This window comes from Camelina sativa, chromosome 4, assembly GCF_030686135.1.
Source record: "Camelina sativa cultivar CO46 ecotype springtype chromosome 4, ASM3068613v1".
Classification (NCBI taxonomy): Eukaryota; Viridiplantae; Streptophyta; class Magnoliopsida; order Brassicales; family Brassicaceae; genus Camelina; species Camelina sativa.
Genome location: NC_141883.1, coordinates 22,521,353 through 22,547,016, shown reverse-complemented (window position 1 = coordinate 22,547,016; position 25,664 = coordinate 22,521,353). Strand labels below are relative to the sequence as shown.

Below are 25,664 nucleotides of genomic sequence, written 5' to 3'. Positions count from 1 at the left end.
TAAAACATCTAATATTTTGAAACGGAAGGAATAGTTTGCTATAAAAATATAAAAATTCCGTTCATTACTATTTATGTTTTTTGTGGCTCCTAGATTGTTGCTTACTTACTTACATGTGCGTCTTGAGTTTAGCTTACTTATCTGGATCTAGAGTAAGAGTCTGTTATCTGAAAAAGTGTTGGGACTTGGCTAGTAGGTAGCCTCAAGGTGCTAGAAAGGGAGAGCAATTAATATCCCAGATTTTTCTACAAATGTTCCTGAGGCTATTAATTATTCATATAAATATTATATAAGTGAATGATGATTTGCATCTTTAATTAGGTTCTTTTAAGTGATACACTTTGCAGAAAAGAGAGAGACCCACTTAGCTGCAGTACCCATTACATCTTTATTTTTGTGAAATTTGAGAAAGAAAAGAATATATGGGCAAAGCTGAGTTACCTTTGCCTTTTGATACTGCTTTGTCATCACATGCATTCCACTTTGCACTACAAAATCCACTTTGGACCCTCAAAAAACACCCCCCAAAATTTTGCCTCTCTCACAAGAAAAGCATACACATTTCCTCCTCCTTCCTCATATATTTGAAGACCAAGCCCTTTTCATTCTTTCTCTCTCTCTCTCTCTCTCCCTCGCTCTCTATCTATCCTTACTCTGCTCTTAGGTTAAGACTTAACCCACCTTCCATTCAGAGACAGTGCATAGATCCTTCTGCTTTGGGTGTTTTTGTTGTCCAAGATAAATGGCATGAAGCCTAGACCCTTGAAGCCTTTCTCGTAGAAGTTTTACTTCGCAGTACTAGCTAGTACTACCCCCACCTTGTGTTCCTTTAGGGTTTTTTATCACTATGAGAGCTGGAGGCTGCACGGTGGAGCAAGCGCTCACACCGGATGCTGCAAACGTTGTGAAACAAGCCATGGGGTTGGCTAGACGAAGAGGACATGCTCAGGTCACACCTCTCCATGTGGCAAGTACCATGCTCTCTGCTCCCACGGGATTACTTAGAACAGCTTGTCTCCAATCTCACACTCACCCTCTTCAATGTAGAGCCCTCGAGCTCTGCTTCAACGTGGCTCTAAACCGCCTCCCGACCTCCACAGGGAGTCCTATGTTAGGGGTTCCAACTTCCCCTTTCCCTTCTATCTCTAACGCTCTTGGTGCAGCTTTCAAACGCGCACAAGCTCACCAGCGACGTGGATCCATCGAGAGCCAGCAGCAACCGATTTTAGCAGTCAAGATTGAGGTGGAGCAGCTCATCATATCCATCCTCGATGATCCTAGCGTAAGTAGAGTGATGAGAGAAGCTGGTTTCTCAAGTCCTCAAGTGAAAAGCAAGGTCGAACAAGCTGTTTCTTTAGAGATTTGCTCGAAAACAACCTCCTCTAGTAAACCTAAAGAGGGAAAGCTGTTAACTCCTGTTAGGAACGAGGATGTCATGAACGTTATCAACAGTCTAGTCGACAAAAAGAGAAGAAATTTCGTGATCGTGGGAGAGTGTTTAGCTACTGTCGACGGGGTTGTGAGATCGGTGATGGAAAAAGTCGACAAAAAAGACGTTCCCGAGGCTTTAAAAGACGTAAAGTTTATAACTTTATCGTTCTCATCGTTCGGGCAACCGAGTAGAGCCGATGTGGAACATAAGCTAGAGGAGCTAGAGACACTCGTGAGAAGCTGTGTAGGGAAAGGAGTGATTCTAAATCTGGGAGATCTAAACTGGTTCGTAGAGTCAAGAACCAGAGGTTCTTCGGTATATAACAGTAACAACAACTACTGTGTTGTGGAACATATGATAATGGAGATTGGGAAGTTGGCTCGTGGGTTAGTCATGGGAGATCACGGGAGGTTTTGGTTGATGGGTCTAGCGACTTCCCAGACTTACGTAAGATGCAAGTCTGGTCAACCCTCGCTTGAGTCCCTATGGTGTCTCACTAGTCTTACTATTCCGGCAACTAGTAATAGTAGCCTCCGCTTGAGTCTCGTCTCCGATAGGTAAAAAAGTCTTCTCCTTTTGAAATAGTCAAATAATGTGCAATCAACAAATCTCTTCATTTATTTACGTTTAATATTTTTGTTGGATATGTTCTAACTATTTTGTCTCTTTTTTCGAAAAGGACAATTTTACCTATAGTGTTTTTGCTTTTATTTGGTGATCATCTAAAAGAGCGGTGAACCAACGTGCATCTTTTCCTACCTTTTTCTCTATTATTGTATATATATTTTTATCTTAAGCTTTTTCTTATTTGTTTTGGAAAAAATGCTAAGAAAAGTTACTTCATTTTCGTTCAAGTTTAACATTCCTTAATTAATAATTAATCACCATTTTTTTCTTTCAAATCAGTGAGGTTGAAGTCAAGAAGTCAGAGAACGTGTCTCTCCAGCTACAGCCATCGGAACAATTCAGCTTCTGTGAGGAATGTTCGGTCAAGTTTGAGGTGGAAGCTCGATTCTTAAAGTGCAGCAATAGCAATAGCAATAGTAATGTAACCACTGCAGCTTTACCGGCGTGGCTTCAGCAGTACAAGAAGGAGAATCAAAATAGCAACACTGTAAGTTGAATAAAACATAGAATCAATTTCACATTCTCATTTCCATTTAAATGTATAGCGTCTAAGTTTTGATTCTTGGACTTGGTAGGATTCAGAGTCTATCAAGGAACTTGTAGTGAAGTGGAACTCAATCTGTGATTCAATCCACAAGAGACCATCTCTAAAAACACTCACACTCTCTTCTCCTACTTCTTCCTTTTCTGGTTCCATTCAACCTTCGAGTACTATGCATCATCATCTTCAAACCAACGGTGATTGGCCCGTGATCGAGACAAACACACATCGTCATCATTCCGTGGTCCCTGAGACATCTCACTTAAGACTCTTCATTGCAGAACATGACAGCGAGCAGAAAACAGAGCTTGTCTGTTCGAATCCTAATTCAACAATCAACTCGGCAGCCTCTTCGAGCGATGCAATGGAGGTGGAACATGCCTCGTCTAGGTTTAAAGAGATGAATGCAGAAAATCTAGCAACTCTATCTGATGCCTTGGAGAGTAAGGTACCGTGGCAAAAGGATATAGTCCCGGAGTTAGCGAAAACAATATTGAAATGCAGGTCAGGATCAAGTACGAGGAAGATCAACGGAAACGATGATATAAAAGAAGAGACATGGATGTTCTTCCAAGGTCTTGATGTAGATGCCAAAGAAAAGATTGCTAGAGAATTGGCCAAACTCGTGTTCGGGTCTCAAGACAGCTTTGTCTCAATCTGCTTAAGCAGTTTCTCTTCAACAAGATCGGATGCCGCAGAAGATTTGAGGAACAAGAGGTCGAGAGACGAACAAAGCTGGAGTTACATAGAAAGGTTCTCTGAAGCTGTATCGTTTGATCCAAACAGAGTTTTCTTAGTGGAGGATATAGAACAAGCTGACTATTTGTCTCAAGTGGGTTTCAAGAGAGCTATCGAGAGAGGAAGAGTTCGTAATTCAAGTGGTGAAGAAGTTTCGCTTAGAGACGCGATCGTGATCTTGAGCTGTGAAAGATTTAGTTCAAGATCAAGAGCTTGTTCTCCTCCTGTTAATAAGAAATCAGACGGTTCAGATCAATCTGAGGCTAAGAACATTGCTACTTGTGTCGCACTCGATCTCAACCTATCTCTTGATGATGACGTTTGTGAAGAAGAATCATGTGATGAAATTGGCTTACTCGAAGCGGTGGATGCACGGTTTCATTTCAAGTGTTCATCAACATAACAATCATGCATGCATGCATGGTCATTCGCATTGCATGGTTTATCGTCAGCGTTATTTGTTTCTTCTCTTACGGACTTCTCTTTCATTGGGCTGGGACAATACTTTGCGTTAAACGTGTAGTTGTAGTTTTTTTTTTTTTTTTTTTTTTTTTTTTTTTTTTTTTTAAATTTGGCTTAGGACCTTTCTAGAAGGATATGGGGGTCGAAGAAACTTGAGTTTTTTCCTTTCATCTTTTTTCTTCTTTCGCGATGTAAAATTATCATATTATGGTCGTAAATGGTAATTTATGTTGAAGAAAATGTGACGGAAAATGGCTGGAAAACAATATATATAAATATATATATATATATATATATATAAGATGAATTGAGCTATAAAAATAATTTGTTGATACATCAAGTGACTTATTTTTGGTTTTCATATAATACAAAATTTTTTTTCTTCAATGAAAAAGAAAAAATAAATACAGAAACATGACTTATTCACATCTAGGTTTAACCATTATAATAAATTTTCAAATGAGGAATATTCCAAAAAAAGAACAAACTGAAAAATTGCAAACATTAATATATTCATGGGTTTAAACATTATAATAAATCAAAAGTTGGATTTGATAAAAAGAAAAAAATGGTTTGCTTCACAATAGTTCTTACAAAAAGAAGATAAACTATACTTAAGCTAGAAGAAAGAACGAACATGTGGTGCAGTATTTACCTAATACTCAATTACATTTATAATAAATAATTTAATTCTTATTATCTTCTTACGAAAAAATGTTATTAGCCATGTCAATTATAGCACTTCTGATAATATATGATTTGTTTCATTACAACTTACAAGTAGTTGATATCAACCAATATTACTTACTTATCCCTTTGTTCTTGTGATCGTTAAATATAGAATAGGGATATTTGATTGGTTTAAAATATTTTAATAAGTACACATTTAACTAAACCATCATCTAATCTGAAACCGACGGAATATAAACTAGACAAACCATAGTTAACATTTTATCAGTCTAAAGATAAAGCATACAAATTTGGTCATTGTTTCCTTTAGAATCCAAGACAGCTCGATTGATATTAAAGATCTCCACAAACTTTATTGCCTCTCTGTTTCATTTCATCTTTTCTTTTCTTTTCTCCCGAGAGAAAGGAAGAAGCCACCACCTTAGAATCTTATACTGCTTTTTTCTATTTCTCTTTTGCCTTTTCGAGTTTAAGTGTTCATTTCAATCTCACAAGTTTTAGGTATTATTGATGTATGTACACAGTACATCCCCCGGATCAGGGCTTAGAATATGTGTGGATCACTTTTGTGAATGATTCTCCTTTCACAATATTGGTGCTTTGCTTTGGTTTTTATGTACCAAAAAATGTGGGTTTTAAATAAGATAAAAGCTTTTTCCGCTAGGGTATGTTGTGGAGTAGGGTGGAAAAAGAGTGGTTACTTTGAACAATATTCATATATTATTTGTTTATGTCCTGCATAACCTTATCAAAGAATATTTCGATTTGTTGGTTTCAATATCTTTTTCTAAACCCTAAATTGTCTCAGTTTTAAGGTCTCATTCATTGTAAAAATAGTTTTTTTTGTTTAATTAAAATTAACATTCAATGACAAAAAACATGTATTTGATCTTAACAAGCGCTCCTTTATTCATATAAGCATGCAACAAAGCTTTTTCTATACTAAAACTCACTTCATCTATAGTCGATTCTAAATGATAAAACATTTTATGATTATGTAAATCATACGGCATTCCACTTGAAGAAAACGTCCATGTGTAAACACAACGATATCCACATTAATATATTTGCATATTAGATGAACGCATATAATATGAATGCGTTATAGATATGTCCATCAATTCATGCATGGAATCTAAAGTTTATCCTCAAAAGGAGGAAGGAAGATAAAGCTAAGCATGATTTTAGAAAAGTATATAATTAATTTATTTACAAGAATTGCAGAAAGTGGGTGACCCTTTTAAAGCAGAAGAGCAAAAGAGAAGAGTAAAAAAGCTAAATTCTATCTCTCTGCTTTTGGGGTTTTTAAGCTTTTAAGAGTCTTGTGATGGGCATTTAGTCATTATAGACCTAAACTTTGATCTCAACATAATTCGCTTTTTATCTTTCTATAAAGCAATAAAAACAAACTAACTTTTTCCTCCTCTTGTAAACTTTTTATCGGTTATTAATTAAATAAAAACAAGAGAGAGTACGAGTTATTTTATTAGGAATGTAAGCAACACATGAATCCACTATAGGTTCAGTTTATTTTAAACTGAGTGGTGTTGGCAAAAAAGACTTTGAAAACTTCATGGCCCAAATCCATATCTTTAAAGAACTGGTAATTTCAAGGGATTGTATATCATATATACAATACTTCTATGAATTCAATTGCATATATGAATTCAAGAAGAAATCGTACTTCAATTATTCAAAGGTATGTTATCAGTACATGTACTGATGTACATGAATTACTAGAAACTTATTTTAAAGAAAAAACTATATACATAGTTTCTAACTGAGATCTAGAAGACGTTATGTTTCTGAACCATCTTTGAAATTGAAGCAAAAGTGATATGAACCTGTGGATATCTCATATGAGACAAAAAAAAAATCGACGTATAAATAAACCTTAGAAAAAGAAGACTATATATTGGGCCGTTTAACATGTTGTTAGTTAATAACTAGGGCTTCTTTAAATCATCTACTGGCCCAAAGCTTTGATTGCTATAAAAGTCACACACACCTAGCTTATGTTCAACGTGATGCTCGACTTTTTTCACGGGTGAAGAAGCATATCATAAATCATAATTCAGGCTCGCTGTTTGTATATTGTAAAAAAGAAAACTATAGATATTTTTTTGGTCAACAAAACTAAAGAAATTTAGAACTTGAAATAGTATAAGTCGTGTACATTTGTACACCTTCAGTTCACTTTCAATCCCGATTAATGAGATCTTTCTAACCGGAACCTACTCAGCAACTCTTTTCCGATTATGACACTTCAACTACCAGATAATATTTGTAACAATGTACGAAATCACCCCTCTCCCAGTTTCTTTGCTTATCTACTAAAAAGTCAAAACACACGAAATCCATCATACTTTTGACAAACGAAACGACGCAGTTTTTTAAGTGTTACTCTCTCACAAGTCACACAAACTGTCTTGTGAAAATGGGTCTAAGCCAAACCGCAGCAGTACTCGTCGCTGTGTTCGCGTTTTGTCTCGTAGCTGTAACGGCACAGCTCGCCTACGTTTTGTGGTGGAAACGTCGGTTCCGTCGTCGGAGTATCGCCGGATCAGAACTGGACGTTTTCTCCTCCCGCGGAGGTGATCCCAATGCTACACCACCGCCGTCCAAAGAGCTTCTTTACTTCTTCCTCTTCTGTCTCGAGAACAAACAGTTCCGAATAGGTTCCGCCACCGCTCCGCCGCTCCCTCCAGCAGCCGCACCGCCGGTCGATGACGTGGCGTCGAAGTGGTCAACGGGAGAGAATCTACTTAGCGGGCCATCGGAGACTCTGTTCACCATCGCTGAAGACTGTACGAGCGAGTCCGATCATCACCGGACGGGTGAGATTGAACCACGTGGAAGCATCTCTACGGAGGATCATGCGAAGGATGATGAAGTGGTAGAGGAGATTGTCCTGACGGATGGAAGCGACGACGAGGTTGACTTTAGTGACTATAACCACGACGGAACGACGCCGTTTTCTACTCCATGTGCTTCGCCGCCGTTCTACACGCCGTCGCCTTCCCCTATTCGTGAGGAGGGTTTGTACGGCTGAGATAAGGGTTTGATCTCTCTCATTAACCGGACATTGACCCGGTCAAAGATACGGCGTCAACATTTCCATTATATCCGGTTCGTTTGTTTTTTATGAGTATTTAACCGTAATTAACCAAATCATAAACCGAACCGAAATCTTATTGTAAATTTGTAAACATATGGGGGCTATCTATCACACGGACGTGTGGGTTCTTAAACGTAATAACTCGTACTGAAAATATCACTCGCATGATTCCATAAAATATTAAATATGCCAAAAACATAATATAAATCACATCAAATACTTGGCTTTATTAATCTACCAAATTTTATATTGTTTGGACTTGGAATACTGTTTTCTTTTTGATTTTCCACATTTTTCCCCGTAACAAATATGGTTGGATAGGAAGTACACTACAATAAAACATTCAATTTTCTATCGCATATTACGAAGGAAAATGAAAAGAAACACTTGTTTTCTACCATTTTCCTTCAAAAAAATAGAAGTACATGTTCGTAGAAAATCGATTTTGGAAGGAAATTCAAAGAAAATTTCCTACGAAAATCTTACGAAAAAAAATTTGTAAGAATTTTGAAAGAAAGTGGAAAGAGGTTTTTTGACTATTTTCCTACCAAAATATTAGTAGGAAATTCATTCTTATTATTTTCATACCAAAGTGGTCTTATAATTTTCCTACAAACTTAATAAAAAATAAATCTAATTAATGTTGTTTTCTGTTAATTTCAAATTTAATAAAAAGTTATTAATTATTAATCCGAATAATATATAAAATCAAATTATTAATTTAATTAGAAATATAAATCATTTTTCAAACTAAATTACAAACCTAATAAACAAATATTTACAATCTAAATACTAAATAAAAAAAATTAATAGGTTTTATCGTTTTGCTTGAGACGGTTAACGCTCCTCCAAAGCTTCAGATCTGGAACTATGCTGGCTTCAACGATAGAGATTCTCAGCTTCTAAGTTGGGTCTGTTAAATCGATTGTTGGTGATGTATGGATAGATTCAACTGTTGGTGATGTCTTGGTTTCTTTTCCAATGAAGAAGACAATCGAGATGAAAGAGGTAGAGAAAGAGATCAGTTGCTCCGATTAGAGAAAATTGAGCAAAATGTTGGGTTTTCTAAGAAGAACAAAAGAGAAAGAGAAAGAAGAGGAAAAAGGAGGAGGAAAAAATTTTGATCCAGAAAAAAAAAAGGAATAAGAAGTATAGAAAGGAATGAGATGGAGGTTGGAGCGTAGAGTTTCTATATCTAGGGTGTTTACCAATTTTCCTACCAAATTTTCACTACAAAGCTTTTTTATTTTTATTTTTAATTTTTTACAGAAAGAAATTCGAAGGAATTTTTCCTACCAAATTCATTCTACGTCTTCTTCTTTCATATTCCTTCTAGGTTCTTACAAACTTTAGTTCAACAAACTTTTTGAAGGAAATTTAAAAGAAACATTCCTACCAAATTCATTCAACGTTTTTTCTTTCTATATGCTTTCTGTTTTCCTACAAATTTTTTCCTTCGACCAAATTATTTGTAGGATTTTCGAAAGAAATTTCCTACCATATTCTCGTAGTATTTTTGTATGAAATTATCTTCTTTCTTCCTATGATAGTTGCTTTTGACAAATTAGGTAAGGTTTTGGAAGAATATTTTTCCTACCAAATTTTTTGTAGGAAATTTTGTAGAAAAACATGATGTTTTCTTGTAGTGGTATTTATTAGGGAGTCAAAGGAAAAATCCTTGGTGGAGGAGTCTGAGGATATAAATGGCGCTTCCATGTAAGCACTGGATTGATCACCGTCAAATATGTTGTCGATGCAAATCCCCAGTGCAAACGTATGACATGAGTACGAGGGTCGCAAGGGTGACCTCTCTTTAGTCTTTACGCTAATTTTTGTCATTAGATGTATCAAAACTGTCAATGTACATCGATGTCGACATGTTCTGGATATTAGGTATTATGCTCGGCTTTCCAATTACATCGCCTAGTCTTTACAGGTGAGCCCCAAGTTCGAAGCGGCCACTAAGAAATAGATGTTGAGAATCGAGCTGGGAAAAAAGAAAGCTTTACTTGGTTCTTACCTTAGATGTCATGGTTTTGAGCTTCTCCTCCATGTGACATACTTCGGAATTTTGTGATAGTTAGCGATAACAGATGCGTCTGACGATGATGATTCTGAGCGTTTTTGACAAGCCTACGTTAGGTTTATATGCACCATTGCAACTTACGGGCCTAAAACTAGAACCGTAAATTGGGCTGTCCACTGTCCAATGCGTGTGTCTATATGGGCGTTTATATATATGGGCTATATTTGGACGGGCTATAATGGATAGTGGTCCATTTGGACAATGGTCCAAAATATGCTCATGTCCATTTGGACATGCCCATTGGACAATGTTTTTTATTTTTGTTGTTTTTACTATAAACTGTGAGCTTTATTTTTGTTGTTTTCTCTTATAAAATCTGAATTTTATTTGGTTATTTTATCTTATAAAATCTGAATTTTATTTGGTTGTTTTCTCTTATAAAATCTGAATTTTATTTGGTTGTTTTCTCTTATAAAATCTGACAATAACACAAGAAATGCAAAGTATGAATGAATAAAAAAAACAATTTGCCAACCACTTTAGTCATATGAGTATGAATAAAAAAAAGACAATTTGCGAAACACTTTAGTCATATCCAAACGAGTCTTGAAAAGAAGCTAACGTTACAACCAAAACAGCTTCTTCCTCAGCTCGTGACACTGAATTCTTCCCAATATTTCTCATTCATATTCTCAACCATATCACAAATAACTGGATCACTAGAATCCTCATGATCTCTCAGCCAACATTTAATAGCCCACACTTGCATGAAATACAAGTTAGCTGTCGGATATGATGAACTAGAAATCATCTTTGTAAGCTCAGCAAACGGTTGCAAAAGTTCACATATCAATTCTGCTCTCTCCCATTCAAAATCTGAAGGCAAACTCTTATAACTCTTATCAACCTCTGCAAGGTTGCATAAGGCACCCTTAAACTGTATTGCTCTAGAGAGCATCAAATGAGTGGAGTTCCAACGAGTTGCAACATCTGAAATCAGACCTGCTTCAGCTTGAATTCCAACTGTTTCCATACAATTTTGAAACAAATTTTCTCTAGTCTGAGATCCCCTCACATACTTGACACTATCCCTAATCTTATCCAAAGCTCCTAATCACATCCAAACCATCTTGCACAATCAAATTTAGTATGTGCGCTGAACACCTCACATGAAAAAATTCCCCATTGCAAACCAAATCTTTTTGTAGCTTTCTCTTCAAAATACCTTGCATGCTATCATTTGCAGAAGCGTTATCTATTATTATAGTAAAAACTTTCTTCTCTATTCCCCAATCTTTCAACAACTCACTTATCTTCATTGTTATAGCTACACCCGTATGTGGAGGGGGGAAAGCACTAAAGCATATGATCTTCGTTTTCAAAACCCAATCCACATCAACATAGTGAGCTGTTAAGCAAATATAACCTTCAATGGTTAAAGCTCTCCAAAGACTAGTTGTCAAACCAATTCTACCCGGAACTCTACTTAAAACTGTCTTAAGCTTACTTTTCTCCATCTCAAAAATCTTGAAACAATCTGATGTTGCGGTATTTCTACTCCAAAACTCTATAGAATGATTAGATAAGTAAAAGCCTCCCTAATCTTTTCATATTCAACAAACGAATATGGAAGATTATGCTGAATTAAAGCCATTGCAATTTTTTCTCTAAATACCATCATATCCAGCTTCTTATTAATGCTAGGTGTACTCCCAGGAGTCTTTGAACAAGATCGCATATGGCGATTCATGGTGTTAGTACCATTTCGACTCAAATTCAAACAATAATTTCTCTTACAATGTTTGCATGTAACATCATGTTTACCAACCTTAGGTCCATCAACATATTTCTTTCCTAGTGTAAAGTTTTTCCAACATTTAGCATGACGTCTACTATAATGGTTTGAACTACTTGTACCTTGTTTAGTCCTAGAAGAAGCAGCTTCTTGAGGTAAGGTCTCAATCTCACCAAGAGTTTTTGGCGGCATATCTTCATCAGCCAAGTTGTCTTCATCTGCCAAGCGTTCTTCATCAGCCAAGTTGTATTGATCAATCAAGTTTTGAGTATCCAAATCCATTATCCTGACCTGCGAAAACAAGATCATGTTATAGATTACACAATGACGCTAACACAAGAGTCTCGAGAAGAAGCTTATAAGTAATAATACTTTGTAACATCTACACTCGTGCAATAACTACAGAGAAGTAAGAGGCTCACCATTGTAGTTTGTAGTAGCATTAATCACATGACATGGAAATTCGAAGTAAATCTACATAAGATTCGAAGTAAATCTAATTAGCTTAACTATGCAATGATATAATTAAAATTACTAATGGCCAAGACACAAAAGACTCGATGATGAACTCTTAAAAAACAGAGAGAGATTGATTACCAAAGCAATAGTGCTGGTACCAAAGTAAGTCTAATGTTTCTCGTAGTAACGATGCTCAACTTCAAACAATCCCAGCTTCAAACACCTGAATTACATGTTTATGATGTTAAGCAATGCAAATTTCAGAAACAATGCTAAATGAGAAAGATGAATAACTCAAATCTTTACAAGCTTAGAGCTTTAGAAAGAGACAGAGAGACAAAGAGTAAAACGGGTGCTTCTCAATCCGATCAAAGTATCAAACCTCACCAACAAAACTCAGAAACTAGAATTACTGGAAGCACTATCTTTATGTCCGTTTATAACTATCTTGCTAAACCATTAATTACTACATCTTTGTTTATGAACAACAAAAAATCAAAAGGATCCAAAAATCAGAGAAAACACAAAAACGTCGTTTCATTGCTGTTTATGAGAAACAACGAACCGGATCAATCAGTCACTCAATCAATCAATGCTATTGTCTCTCTATGCATAAACCCATTTACTAAGAAGACCACTAGATTCATAAGCTCAAATCAATTTCGTACCTATGAAGAGGTGCTTGGAGTTGGAGATCTCACGGCGATTCTTCTCTGATATGATCTGCAAATACGAGAAACAAGGATCAGTTTGCTTTATACTCAGCATTTGGAATCAATATTGGATTAAGGTAACAAGTGATTTAGATAGCAGAGATGCCTACCATGGTTGCGAATTGCGATGAGATTGACAGAGAATAGAGTATCTATGAATCGATTGTTAGAACTTAGAACACCGATTGAAGAAGGAACCGAGCTTCAAGCCTCAAGCGGAACAACCCCATGAACTCTTCAATCACGAATTGAGATGAAGATGAAGATGGAGCAATTCAAAGAGAAAGCGATTCGAAGATGAGACGAGAAATTGAAAATCTGTTTTCCCCAAATTTAAAAACCCTAAAACTTTATAAATTTAGGCACGACCAATGTCCATCTGGTCATAGCCCATTTGGTTTGCGGACAAAATCTATCATTGCCTATATAGACTAATTTTTTATTAGTCCAGACCAAAGCCCGCCCGTTTATATTTGGACTGGATAAATCCACGGGCGGCCCGCCCAATCGACAGGTCTACCTAAAACTAAGCTCAAAGGCCCAAGCTTTTCGAATATAGGTCATGACATTGACAGCCGGGTGGGGGATTCTACAGCCAATAATAGATACTACTGTATAGTGCATACTTCTGTAATTCTGTTAGACTTGAATAGAAGTACGAAAAATATTATTATTTTTTGTAGGGTAGTTAACTAGTTACTTGAATTTTTTTGTGTGTGTCTGTGTGTTGTTATTTTTACTTGTTACTTGTTAGGCCTCACCAAATCATATCAGTTATTTTACATTTCAGGGCATACACCTACTACCATTTTAGCATTTTCTCATAGATAAATTTACTTTATGAGCATCAGGGCTCCTTGCAGTATAATTTATATTCTTCCTCAGATATTAACAACTACAAAAACACAATAGCAAAAAATATGAAGCAGCTGGGACTCTACTAATACTGCTTTGTTCTTGATGAATTTAAAAGGAAAACAAAAAAAATCGAAATTGAAAAGAACCAAACCCAATCCTCCATTTTATTTCAACTTTAGTGGATTTAAAATTAAATCCAACCACAGACCGTTGTGATTGTAATAATTCTATAATTAACAATTAAAGCTTAATATAACAACCCAAAGTAGTGACATTTTAAAGATATACATATATATAGATAGAAACAGAAATAATATCCTGCTGGTGGGAAGGAGAAGCTTGGTAATTTCAAGAAAATGATTTGATTATAGATAGAATAAAAAAAAAGGAAAGCAACTTAACGGAGTCAAACTTTCTAAACGTTCACACTGCATTTAGTAACCAACGTATACTTAACGGCGTTATCACCGACAAGAACACCAGCAGCTTTGTTTCCAAGATTGATGTAAGCCGGACAACGAACATGTATATGATATTTTCCGGTGATCAACGTCCCCACTTTCCACCTCACGCGCCCGTCGGCGCGTATCATCAACTGTACGAATCCACGTCCTTGCTCTTCTCCCAAAGCTACCGAGTTGTACGGTGCGATCGGAACAGCGGTTCCGTAGACAAAAGGCGACCAAACGTCGTCATCTTTGTGGCCTTGATACGTCGGAGGGATCGCCGTACGTAGAGTGATCTGCTGGTTCCGGTACGTGGCGTAGACGTGAAGACGGTCGTAGTAGATTCCGATCTTGGCGTTAGGGTTACGAGATGCGAGTGTGACTTGGAAGTTCGAAGTGAGGAGGTTTGGTTGGGAGAGGTTGAAGGCGTAGACGGTGGCGTCTTGGAGTACAAATCTTGGCTTAGTTGGCCTGAGTATGACCCAAACTAGGAAGATGGTGATTAGAACTATTAAGATGAAGGCGATTACGGCGGCGCAGATTCGTCGGACGGCTGCTTCTTTGCCACCACCGTGGTTACCGCAATCTTTTGACATATCTTTATTTTACGAGTTTGCCACTGGTGTACCTCTCTCTCTCTCTCTCAAATGATTTATTCTCCTTTTGTGTGCGGTCGTGACTAGTGATGATGGGAGATAGAGGAAAAAATGTGTATGAGAGAGATGGTTGTGTATACTTATATTATAATCGTGTGTAAAAAGGCAACTGTATGCGCGTTTTTATATCCGTTGTGTATAGACTAGACTACAGAATTTTGAGACCAAACCTATTCGTATATTTATTGTTACATTTACGTTCTTGTCTAATAGTTTTTTTTAGGGTCCAAATAGTAACACCGGATTTGGTAGTGCAGAATTAACGATTTGATAGTGCGATATGGTTAAACTGCAGTATGTGCAGAACAAACGTATTTGCAGGACAAATGCGGTTAATGCAAAATAAGCGGTACAAAATAAGTTTGATTGGTGAAAAACTATTGTAGTGCGGATTTCATATTATTTTATTAATAAATAGTATAATTATATATTTTAATTTGTTTTGTATTAATAATTATATATTTTTATTTTTGTATATATGTAGCATAAAGTATAATTGTCATATATTTTCATAAATTTATAAATATATTTTTTTGTAGAAAATTTATTTAACATAAGTAAACATAATTGTATAAAACCTACTATCTATAATAGAAAATAAATTTATACAATATTTCACATGTTTTTCAATATTTAACTAATAATAGTAACAATTAAAAAATAATATTATTTTAATATTATATAACAATGATAGAAGAGATATTAGATATAGAACTATAGAAGTATATATATAAGTGGGAGAAAAATAATAGATCTATATTAAAAATAATAACAATAGTACTTTTTGCTTTTTTCATGGTGGATAAAACAGCAAATTTTTTTTTTCTTTTTTTTTTCTAAAACCACACATTGTTAAAAACTTCTTTGATTGGTAATAAAAAAGCGTTTTTGTATTTTCTTCCTCTAATTCCGCTTTTTTCTTATCACCATTCATTACCTTAGTTTTGGGAAGTGGCTTGGCTTTTAACATTTAGTGAGGTTTTGCTCTGGCGCATCAAATATTTAAAGTTTGATTTGTTGTGATGATGGAAGTTTCCCTCATGATTGATTCGGTTAAAAGACAGTGCATCATTTTTAGTGTTAATTGTGGAGTAGTAGTATTATTTTTGTCCAAACAAGAACATGGCACATGTGCATATATTCTAAGCTTATTCTTCCATTGCAAATTTTTTGTATACTTAAGAAAAAATTCTGTAAGAAAAAAAAGTTCCGAGTTACACGTGTCATTTTACCGTTGGGTTTGGTAGGGTAATTTGGTTGTTATAATATGTGGTTTATTGTCTTCGAAGAAAAATTTGGCAGGTCGGCTATCGGCATTATTTACGGTTTAATGTTCCCACGTGGAAAGATCTAAAGTATAGTTCCTGGTCATATCGATGCTTATTTACATACTCGATGTCGGTGTTTAACTTTTTTTATAAAAAAAGTTCGACGACAATTTACAATATATTGTAAGCTTTGAACAATCTCGTGGAAGAAATTTACCAAGACAAAAGCGATTGAAATTTGTTAAAAGTTAAAATATTACCTACTCTTACTCTTCTAGTCCTAGCCACCTATACAGTTCTTCGATGGCCAACTTGTCTATAGGACAATTGAATGCAACGTAAGAATCAACAAAACCATATAAAATACTAATATATCTATCCTAAAGAAGAATATAATTCCGAACATTCGGTACACTGCCTAACAGTATTATGAAGCTTTGCTGCTTGAGTATGTATAGAGGACATAAGTAAATTATTTGATAGATCAGTTTTAACGTGTATATGATCAACAAACCTGAAGTAATTTGTTTTACATGATTGATGTTATGTTCTCTCGTTTATTGTTGTGAACTGTGTCTGCGTCGGACGTTGACTGTTGACTCGATAACAAAACACGTCTCCGTCTTTTCTTCGGTTTACGGGGTGGGACCGTCGTGGTCACGTTAAAGGCTACAACTTCTATCCCCACAGCTCAACTAGAGACTTCGAATCTCTTTCTTAAAGTTTACATTTGATCATAATGCAAAGTGTCTTTTCCTCCGTTACAGTTTTTATTTGGTTTTATTACAAAAAAGACAAAGCACCAACCCTATTATTCCTCTTTAAATTACACATCACCAACGAATCTATATAAATTATGCATATAATAGCCGCCTCTTGTGTGAGTGAGTGCACTTGTAGATAATCACATTTGATTAAATTGATTTTAATCATTATAAAGTAAATAAATTAAAACGTAATATCATATAGGCATATACTATATTAGCTTTCAAGTCCTTATGTTCGTCTTTAATGATTTTTTAATATGCTCAGTTTTGAACTATATAGACAGTTCATAAGTTTGATGGAAGATGTAACCTTTTTTATAACTCAAAAAGCTTTATACAAACATAACGCTAATTGAAGCCAACCAAATTAAAAGTATATAAGAAACATTTCCTTCGGACTGTGACATCTGAGTATCGAACACATAACAATATTTGGGCATCGACTGTTTATGCTAATAATAATATCATCTTCAAGAGGAAAAGATTTTTGGCAAACAAAGAAAAAGAGAGAGAGTAAAAGATATGCAGTTTCCTTTATAAAAAAATATATATATATGCAGTTTGACAAAACGCAAGATGCCTAACGTTCAATACCATTTAACGTGAGGCATTACACGATGGGTTGAGCTCGTCGTCATTATCCTGATGTATCACAAACAATAATGTATATAACAAACTTTTGACCTTTCCTAATATCTTCTTTCTTATCATATAAAATACAATATAGAAGAATATTTTTTTTAAAAAAAGAATGAACTTTAAGTGACACATTAGCATAATTTTCTTTTTATAATTTGCTTCACCACATAATACACTGAGAGCAAGATTATCGGTGGGTTCTTATAATTGGGTTGATAAATACTGTTTTTTTTTTATGAATTAATTGTGTATTATTTTGAATATAAGAACTCATGATCTCTTAATTAAAATTTTCTCCTCCAATAGTAGGTTTTAATTTTGGGTCTTTTATTTTTGAAAAAATTGTTTTTTGAAATTTAAAATTTTTAAATAGAATAAAAGTGGTATAGAATATCAAAGATTACATTTATATGAGGAAAGAATCAATGTAATTTAGTATTCTACTTACATAACATTTACAAGAAATTTACAACATATTGTAAAAGAAGAAAGAAAAAAAACTAAAGTTGTTGATTCTGGTTAAGCATTCTCAATAATCCACAAACAAAGCAGTCATGTCTCTCTCAACTTCTTCTCTTCACACAAAATATAAATCAACCAAGTGTGGCTTATCGAACGAGGCCAGAAATCAAGAGCAGCCATGTCTTTAACCTCTTGTATTCCCAAAAGCTTCATGGCAACACAAGCTTTCTTAATCTTGTGATTTGGTGCCATTTTTAGAAAATTCTCTGCAACAACAAGGCCGAATTAAACACTGAACTCACAAAACTTCAGGAAAAATACAGAGAAAAGTAACAAAAATGAAAATACAGAGGGAACTTTTTTAGTTTTTACCCACCAAAAAGATTGGAACTTTTTTTTTGTTTCCAGAGGGAAACCGAACAAACCACAACGGTAACACATAAATGTAGAAAAACCCTAAAACGTCGAGCAAGCAAGGGTCTTGAGATTATCTATGAAGGAAACGAAATAGAATTGGTCTCCAGATAATGAGAAGAACTTACCAGCAAAAAGAAGGAACTCTGAAACTGGTTTTAGGGTTGAATTTGGCGTAAGAGAACAGGATTTTCGAACTTGCAGAAGAACTGTAGTTTTATTGTCTGATCGATTGAGTATACCTTTCTTGTTATGTATTGGACTGATGCACATCCGAGATGGCACTACAAAAGTCCTGCAACAAGAAAGTGACAATTCAACACCATATACACTGATCTTACCAGCATTTCCTTCAAAACTCCAAAATTTTACTTAATTAACCATCTCATGAGTCATGACCAAGATAATTGCCAATTCAAGAACTCCATCAGAAATCTCAGAAGTTTGACAATTTTGTGGGGAAATCAAAATATTACATGTTAAGAAACATGGCTTATAGAGACTGCAGCCAATGTTCTTCTCAGGCGTTCTCTCTGATGCTTCTTCTGCCTGAGATTCAATAAAGGGAGTGGTACCTGAGATTTTGCATATCGACTTCAAATTGTTTGATAGATTTTTAAGTAGGATGTTAAGCGGTGGCGTTTCTTTGTCCAGGTTTTCACCTACCATTGAGAGAAAGACCAGAAATTGAGCAAAAAGTTTCATTATATTACTTTCATAGATTAATGTCACACGACTCATTTGAATACATACAGCTACAAAAAAAGGAAACTAACCTGCAAACTAGGTACTCCTGATGGCTTCCTTTAAAGGACGTGTCACTTTGACAATCAAGAAAGCCTTGCTCATTCCTCAACATCAGGTTCGAATCTAAATATCCAAAAAGTCAGAAGACGACTCCACTAGAGTTTTACAACAATGTAGACAACTCTTCAATCCTAATTTCCCCATTAGATCAGTCAAGAAAATCAAAACAGACGATAAATAACAAGAGGCAGCCAAATCAATTCTTCAAAGCACATCCGCTATGCAAGAGATTCGCGACAAAGAGAGAGAGAGGGAGAGGAAGAAAAAGAACACAATCGGCCCAAAAAAATTGCTCTGGATTAAACGGAGCCAACAATTTAGCGACACGTCACAGTCTCTTATGTGAAATTGAGGTTACTATATAAGAGGAGCTCTTCAATTTTTTTCCATTTTCTGATTTTTTTTTTTATCTCTTTTCCCTTAAAACCCCACTAACAACCTGCCGATGGAGAAGGTCTGAAGACCGAGTGGCTGATTTTAAAAAAATGGAGGTTTTTCTCGAGCTAAATTGAAAAGTGATTCTATCAAATAAAGAAAAGATTTATTAACAAGTACTCGGTTTCGAGGCAATAATGCATATGCTTAGACAAAGAAATGGTAACTTGTGGAATTAAAATATATATATATACAAGTATACAACAAGAGAGAAAGTGTAAGCGCAAGAACTCTTATATCATGTAACAATAATTGGACGTGCACCGAACCAAGATAATAATTAGACCAAAAACAAGTAGAAAACATTTGACAAAACAAGCAATTATAATTAGCGATCTAAAATAATTTCCTATATTCCGAGACGCACTCAGTCACTTTGATATCTCTTTATTCCCACACAAATTCTCTCAACGATCTTGTATAGTAAGTTGATTTAACAGCATTTGAAATTCTTTTCTCAAGCTAAATTGGAAATCGAATCTAATTCCTTTTCTTTTTCTCTCTTCAAAAAACGTAAGCATAAGAGTTTGCTCTATGAAATTATATAGTAATCACATTCAACGCGTACAAAAATTTTAAAAAGAATTTAACCGTATCCATATAGAAAAAGAGAGAGAGAACAAGAAAAAAGAATTATGAAACGTAAACCAAACAAGGAAGAGGCTTAGGCAACAAAACGGCACCGTTTTCGGAAGCACCTTCAAACCCAACTTTTAATTTCCCACAAAACACCTTAAGCCCTCTCTCCCGCGCCACCCAACCATCTGTCTTAAACGTAACCCAAACAGCCATCCTCAGGTTAAACGTCACCGTTCCGGTCTCTCTCTCTTTCTTCATCTCATCCACAACCCAGCTCGGTATTTTAGGCTGTTCTTTCTCTCCCGCCGTCAACGTTTCACCTATCGCAACCGATTTCTTGGTCTCCACGAAAACAGGTTGAAAAAACGCAGTCGCTAAAAAATCGTCTTCTCCGATCGCGTTTTGGTGGTAGACTAAGCCTTGGATACGATCGAAGTAGCCTTTCAGTTTCGTGTTTTGGTTCTCGATCGTAAGGTTAGCCGTCCATTGCGGGGAGAAAACCGGACCGGTTACGTTGAAATTGGAAACCGAGAAATTGTTTAGGGAAAAAACCGGGATTTGAGGACGGAGGATGAGCCATGTTATTGTTGTGGAGATGCAGAGGAGGACGACTAAAACGACTAAACCGGTGAAAATACCTCTGAAAAAACCGGATGAAGCGGGTCTTTGGTAAACCGGATTTTGCTGGGGAGGGTAAGATGACCCGTAATATGAAGCGGGTGGGGCTCGAGCGTAAGGGTATTGTTGTTGTTGTTGGTAAGGTGCGTTTGGATAATTTGGGTATGGAGGGGCTTGGTGGTAGTCTGGATAGCCCATTACCGGCGGGTACGTTTGCGGTGGAGGCGGTTGAGAATGTGGTGGAGGACCTGGTACCGGTGGTGGTTGGGTATCGCGTTCGGAGGTTTGACCCGGAACCGAATCGGGTTTGGGTTGGGTTTCATCTTCCGGATGAGGAAGAGGAGGAGGCATCGTCGTGTGTCTCTCTCTCCTCTCTCTGATTAGTTTTGATATTAATCAAAAAAAATTTCCCCGGAAAAGATTTGGAGAAAGAAAAGGGAGATTAGTGGAAACCACGAAGATTAACCTAATTTTGCTAAAGATTTTTCTCTTTCTTAGGTGTTTTTATTTTGTTTTGGGTTAAAGGACAAAGCTAATAAATTTGGATAAAAATAGTGAATCTGCCATATGATTGAGCTAAAATTAGCACTACTGGCATTTGTTGTAACATACAGATCTTAAAACCAAAGCCTAAATCTCATCAAAGACATTGTCTTCATATATTTGAGAGGAAAGAAAAATTCAGCAATGTTTAATGTCATGGATCTAAGAGATCGAAATTGGAAAAGAAAAAAAAAACCCTAATTAGCATGACATGGTAAGATATTTGAGGTACGTAGGTGAATTGGTAATTGTAGTAATGATGGAGAAGCTAATATTTAGTGAATTATTTCACTTCTTATGCCAAACAATATTTGCCAAGTCAACAAGACAAATCACAAACCGATCAACTAACTACTTTTTTGGGATGCTTTGGTGAAAAGCATATGTGTCACACTCACATCGAACAGTGGCATCTATGTAACTTAGAACAAGAAACAAGACTTCTGAGAAGTTTACTTGGGAATTTTTTTTTGAACTTTTTGTGATGTATAATTAAAGGAAAAAAGATGGCTAGCTACACGAAGTATTGGTGAATACATGGTAACACATGCCAAGTATACTATTGTATACTCAACTACACAAAGTATATGTATTACATGGTCACATGCATGAACTATATGACGTTATGCGGTCAACATCATAGACATATAATTCAGTACACCGGTCAATTGACTCCGGTGAAGACCGACGTTGACTCCGGCGTTGACTAACACTTAAAAAAAAATCTAAAAAAAAAAAAAAATTATTATAGTAAATTATTTATGGGTTTTCATGATTAAAAAAAATTTCTATTCAATATCCAAATATTTTTTATATATCTCTAATATATTCATTCTTATAATTAATTACTTTTTATTTTTCAAGCTAAAGTAAATAGTTAAATAAAAATTATTTATAATTATTTTCAAGATAAAAAAAATCATTTATAATAATCTTCAAGATATAAAATCATTTATAATGAATTTCAAAATATAAAACAATTTATAATTATTTTCAAGATATATATCTATATATATATATAAAAATATCTCATAATGAGATTATTTAATTACTACAAAATCAATAAAATCAAATTCAACTACTTTCATTAGAAAATAATATGCAAAATATTCAGTATATGACTCTTTACTCTAAATTTTGCATGGTAAATGTTATAAAAAATTTTATACACTCTTTACTTTAAAATTTACATACTCAAAATAACATATAAATAACAAAAAAATTAACAATATTTACTTTTAACATATGAACATTTTCATTTTTACCCTTTTTTACATAATTACAATATGTTAAATTAATTTTTAGAAATTTTTTTTAAGGTTTGGGTTCTCTATATTACATTTAGGATATATTTAGGAAATAGATTCAAAATATCTTTAGATATTGAATTAACATATAAACAACAACAACAAAAAATTGACAATATTTACTTTTAACATATGAACATTTTCATTTTTACCCTTTTTTACACAATTACAATATGTTAAATTAATTTTTAGAAATTCTTTTAAGGTTTGGGTTCTCTATTTTACATTTAAGATATATTTAGGATATATATAAAAAAATATTTAGATATTGAATAGAACATTTTTTAATTAATAAAAACCATAAATAATTTAATATAATAAATTCTTATTTTTAATTTTTAATTTTAGAATTTTTTTTTGGTTAACGCCGGAGTCAACACCGGTCTTCACCGGAATTAATCAATCAGTGTACCAGATTATATGTCTATGGTGTTGAACACATAACGTCATATAGTTCATGCATGTGACCATGTAATACATATACTTCGTGTAATTGAGTATACAATAATATAGTTGGTATGTGTGACCATGTATTCACCTATAATTCATGTAGCTAGCCATCTTTTTTTCATAATTAAAAGCTAATATCTCTGTATATTGTTAGTTCGTAGTTCTGGGCATTGATCCTATTGAACGTTTGGACTTGAACCTAGCTAGTAGCTAGTACTCAACGTTGTGATTGTGTTCCATTCAGGAGATTTGGCCTCAGTTATAAGATGGTATTCAATAGGCCTTAAATGGGCCTCGTAGAATCCCAAATTTTTTCTTTTCGTAGTTTAGATTATCAAAATATCACAATATAACAACAACAAATTTCCGAATTTCAAAGACGCAATTTTTTATACCACGATCCTATAGATGTGAGGTTAAGATTCAACTTGCTAGAATATATACTAAGATTCCTTTTGTCAACGCTAGAATCTGCTAATTCAACTCCTACTTATTTTCATTTATTAAAACAGGAAAAAAAAATGAAAACAAAAAATAATTGGTTATGTGGCCAAGAAGCTGTAGAATAGCCAATAATGTGAGGTCCAACATTTGTATATTCAATCCAATCCCATGTGGTAGCCTGTATGAAGCTGTCTATTTTCTGACCATTTTTTACGAGTTTTGGCTGCACACACTTCATTACCAAGTTTTGGTCCCAAATTAATATAACTAATCTCTACGTTACTCATTCTTATTTTAATATATCTAGAAGTACCATTTAGACATATTCCGACGTGGTAAGTTAACCTATCATATCGGACCCATCCTCCCCCATACGGGCCTAAACTTGAATTACTATTCAACTTGTATCAGACTGCTTCAATGTGTTAGAATAATTCACCATAGAGAGCAAGACCATGCTCTCCATGTCCCAACTTGACATACTAATAACTATATTATCTCTTTTGATATTTCAGTATAAAGTTTTATTATATACATAGTATATGATAATGTCTAATTGACTTTTACGTTGTTATATTGATGTCTTCAATGTTTTTTTTACCAGTGGCCCGTATCATGGTTACAATAGCTTGACCAAAAGTATAGTTATCATAGGTTGACAAGTCATTGTTTTATTCAAATTAAAACGTTTTTCTCTTTGGCATTTGGCACTAAAGGAGAGAGTCATTTTTTAATAACAAGTTTTAAAACGGCCGCTTGTTTCTTTATGTATTGGTCATTTTTTTTTACCGTTTTGTGGGATTTAGTTAAATACTACTAAATGAATAAAGTTTGATCAGGTAAGTGTTCACATTTGTTTTCGATAGATGAACTCATTCGGAAGTTAAGATTTACGTTAGTAGTGGGTTGTAACTTTTGTAAGTAATCAACCATAACTTTTTAGTATTCGGTTTGAAACGTTAAAAACAGGTTAGATCGTACTCGAATTCTTATATATATGCATGATACATGTTGTTGAAAAGAAAAGAAAAAAGGTATATCCGTATATATGAATTACTAGCATATAAACTTATACTCAAATAATTTTAATCTGTTAAGTATAGCCATTAACCACAAAATAAATACACAATGATATCTATCTCTGTTACACATTTGAAATTTTTTGTAAAATAAAGTTAGAATTAAAGATAGAATCTGACTTCTTAACAAGATATAATAGTTAAATTTTGGTCATTAATTAAACTGAAAAAACTGTTGAACGACTGAATATAATTAGACAAAAACATATGATTAGTCAAATATTTTGAAATGTTTACAACACCTTTTTTTTTAATTTCACAGATGACCAGAACCATCATTTTTTTTTACCGAATGAATATTCTTCTTCTTCATTCTTTTTATTAAAACAAATTGGCGTGGCTAAGTGATCGGTTGGAATGTACATTTTATAAAATAAACATATATACTCCCGTGTAGTCTGTAGACTTTAATCAAGGGAAATAACTAATAAATTAACTCAATTTTTTTGTTTGACATTATCAGCTAAGATCAATCACATTGATGTATATACTGTGTTTTGTCAGCGTACGTATATGTATTTTATTTATATGCTTAAAGTTTATTAATTTGCTGCAATATATGACCGACGCTCGGCTCAAAGAATGGAACAGAGCTATCTGTACATAGTTCAAAATAAATATATATATCCTCAATCTGGGAGTCAATTTTCTATGTAGATTACTTATTATCTTGTAGTTGAATAAATCCCTGATTAGTAGCAGGGTTGCAACTTGGTCATAATTCTGGGTCGTGCTCATGGGTTGCCTAACTTATTTCTAGTTTCCAATAATATCTTAATAGAGTAAATACAATGGAAATAACTCACTTCAGTTCTGTGATTCTGTCATACTTTTCATATCTTTTCCAAAATTTTAAAATCATATTCTATAATCAGCTCAAATGATGAGCTAGAAACAAATAATAACATAGGTACATAGAGTTAACATGTAAAAACAAATGGCTCAACCCAACAATCGAAGACTCTCTTTCCAAATTACTTCATCATACACTTTTTATTCCTTACTATAAACGTTCTTTTACCGAAAAAAACTATAAACTATAAGAAAACTATAAACGTTCTTTTACCGGAAAAAAACTATAAACGTTACTAAATAAACAATATCGTGGTTTTATTTATCATTAAAAACATTCTTTTTGACTTTTTGGTAATATATGAAAATTTTAATACTAGCAAAGACACTGGAACCGAAAAATGTTATTTGGAAAACACAAAGTGGTATCTAGCAAGTTGTTTATGACAGAACAAAAACAGCCCACTTCAGAAAATATGATATATGATATTATGATATA

At 34.4% G+C, this 25,664-nt stretch overlaps 4 protein-coding genes and 1 pseudogene across 5 annotated transcripts; 2 read left to right on the top strand and 3 right to left on the bottom strand.

Moving 5' to 3' along the window:
• The first annotated feature begins 584 nt into the window (after window positions 1-584).
• On the top strand, window positions 585-4,040 carry LOC104781093 (protein SMAX1-LIKE 3-like). The gene is made up of 3 exons (XM_010505688.3): window positions 585-1,989; window positions 2,339-2,546; window positions 2,635-4,040. The coding sequence occupies exons 1-3, from the start codon at window positions 848-850 to the stop codon at window positions 3,739-3,741; spliced, it is 2,457 nt and encodes an 818-aa protein (XP_010503990.2). The 5' UTR covers window positions 585-847; the 3' UTR covers window positions 3,742-4,040.
• A 2,601-nt stretch (window positions 4,041-6,641) lies between these two features.
• LOC104784026 (uncharacterized) lies at window positions 6,642-7,762 on the top strand. The gene has a single exon (XM_087510548.1). It carries the CDS (start codon window positions 6,928-6,930, stop codon window positions 7,540-7,542), a length of 615 nt encoding a protein of 204 aa, XP_087366674.1. The 5' UTR covers window positions 6,642-6,927; the 3' UTR covers window positions 7,543-7,762.
• Window positions 7,763-10,280: 2,518 nt separating this feature from the next.
• On the bottom strand, window positions 10,281-11,711 carry LOC109132524 (zinc finger BED domain-containing protein RICESLEEPER 2-like). The gene is made up of 3 exons (XM_087509488.1): window positions 11,463-11,711; window positions 10,860-11,232; window positions 10,281-10,744 (listed from the first exon to the last, which is right to left on the bottom strand). Exons 1-3 carry the CDS (start codon window positions 11,709-11,711, stop codon window positions 10,281-10,283), a joined length of 1,086 nt encoding a protein of 361 aa, XP_087365614.1.
• Window positions 11,712-13,594: 1,883 nt separating this feature from the next.
• Window positions 13,595-14,773, bottom strand: LOC147946093 (NDR1/HIN1-like protein 12 pseudogene; annotated as a pseudogene). Its single transcript, XR_015597454.1, has one exon. The product of XR_015597454.1 is annotated as an NDR1/HIN1-like protein 12 pseudogene (transcript).
• A 5,094-nt stretch (window positions 14,774-19,867) lies between these two features.
• Window positions 19,868-21,239, bottom strand: LOC104781090 (NDR1/HIN1-like protein 10). Its single transcript, XM_010505686.3, has one exon. It carries the CDS (start codon window positions 20,899-20,901, stop codon window positions 19,987-19,989), a length of 915 nt encoding a protein of 304 aa, XP_010503988.2. The 5' UTR covers window positions 20,902-21,239; the 3' UTR covers window positions 19,868-19,986.
• Window positions 21,240-25,664: the final 4,425 nt, after the last annotated feature.

Bases quoted from the DNA above. Each gene is read 5' to 3' on its own strand.
- LOC104781093 (XM_010505688.3), top strand. From the start codon at position 848: ATGAGAGCTGGAGGCTGCACGGTGGAGCAAGCGCTCACACCGGATGCT. The intron at 1,990-2,338 runs GTAAAAAAGTCT...CTTTCAAATCAG, and splicing joins TTGAGTCTCGTCTCCGATAG to TGAGGTTGAAGTCAAGAAGT. The intron at 2,547-2,634 runs GTAAGTTGAATA...TGGACTTGGTAG, and splicing joins AGAATCAAAATAGCAACACT to GATTCAGAGTCTATCAAGGA.
- LOC104784026 (XM_087510548.1), top strand. From the start codon at position 6,928: ATGGGTCTAAGCCAAACCGCAGCAGTACTCGTCGCTGTGTTCGCGTTT.
- LOC109132524 (XM_087509488.1), bottom strand. From the start codon at position 11,711: ATGGATTTGGATACTCAAAACTTGATTGATCAATACAACTTGGCTGAT. The intron at 11,233-11,462 runs GTTGGTAAACAT...TGAAAAGATTAG, and splicing joins AATATGTTGATGGACCTAAG to GGAGGCTTTTACTTATCTAA. The intron at 10,745-10,859 runs GTATTTTGAAGA...GGATGTGATTAG, and splicing joins TGCAAATGATAGCATGCAAG to GAGCTTTGGATAAGATTAGG.
- LOC104781090 (XM_010505686.3), bottom strand. From the start codon at position 20,901: ATGCCTCCTCCTCTTCCTCATCCGGAAGATGAAACCCAACCCAAACCC.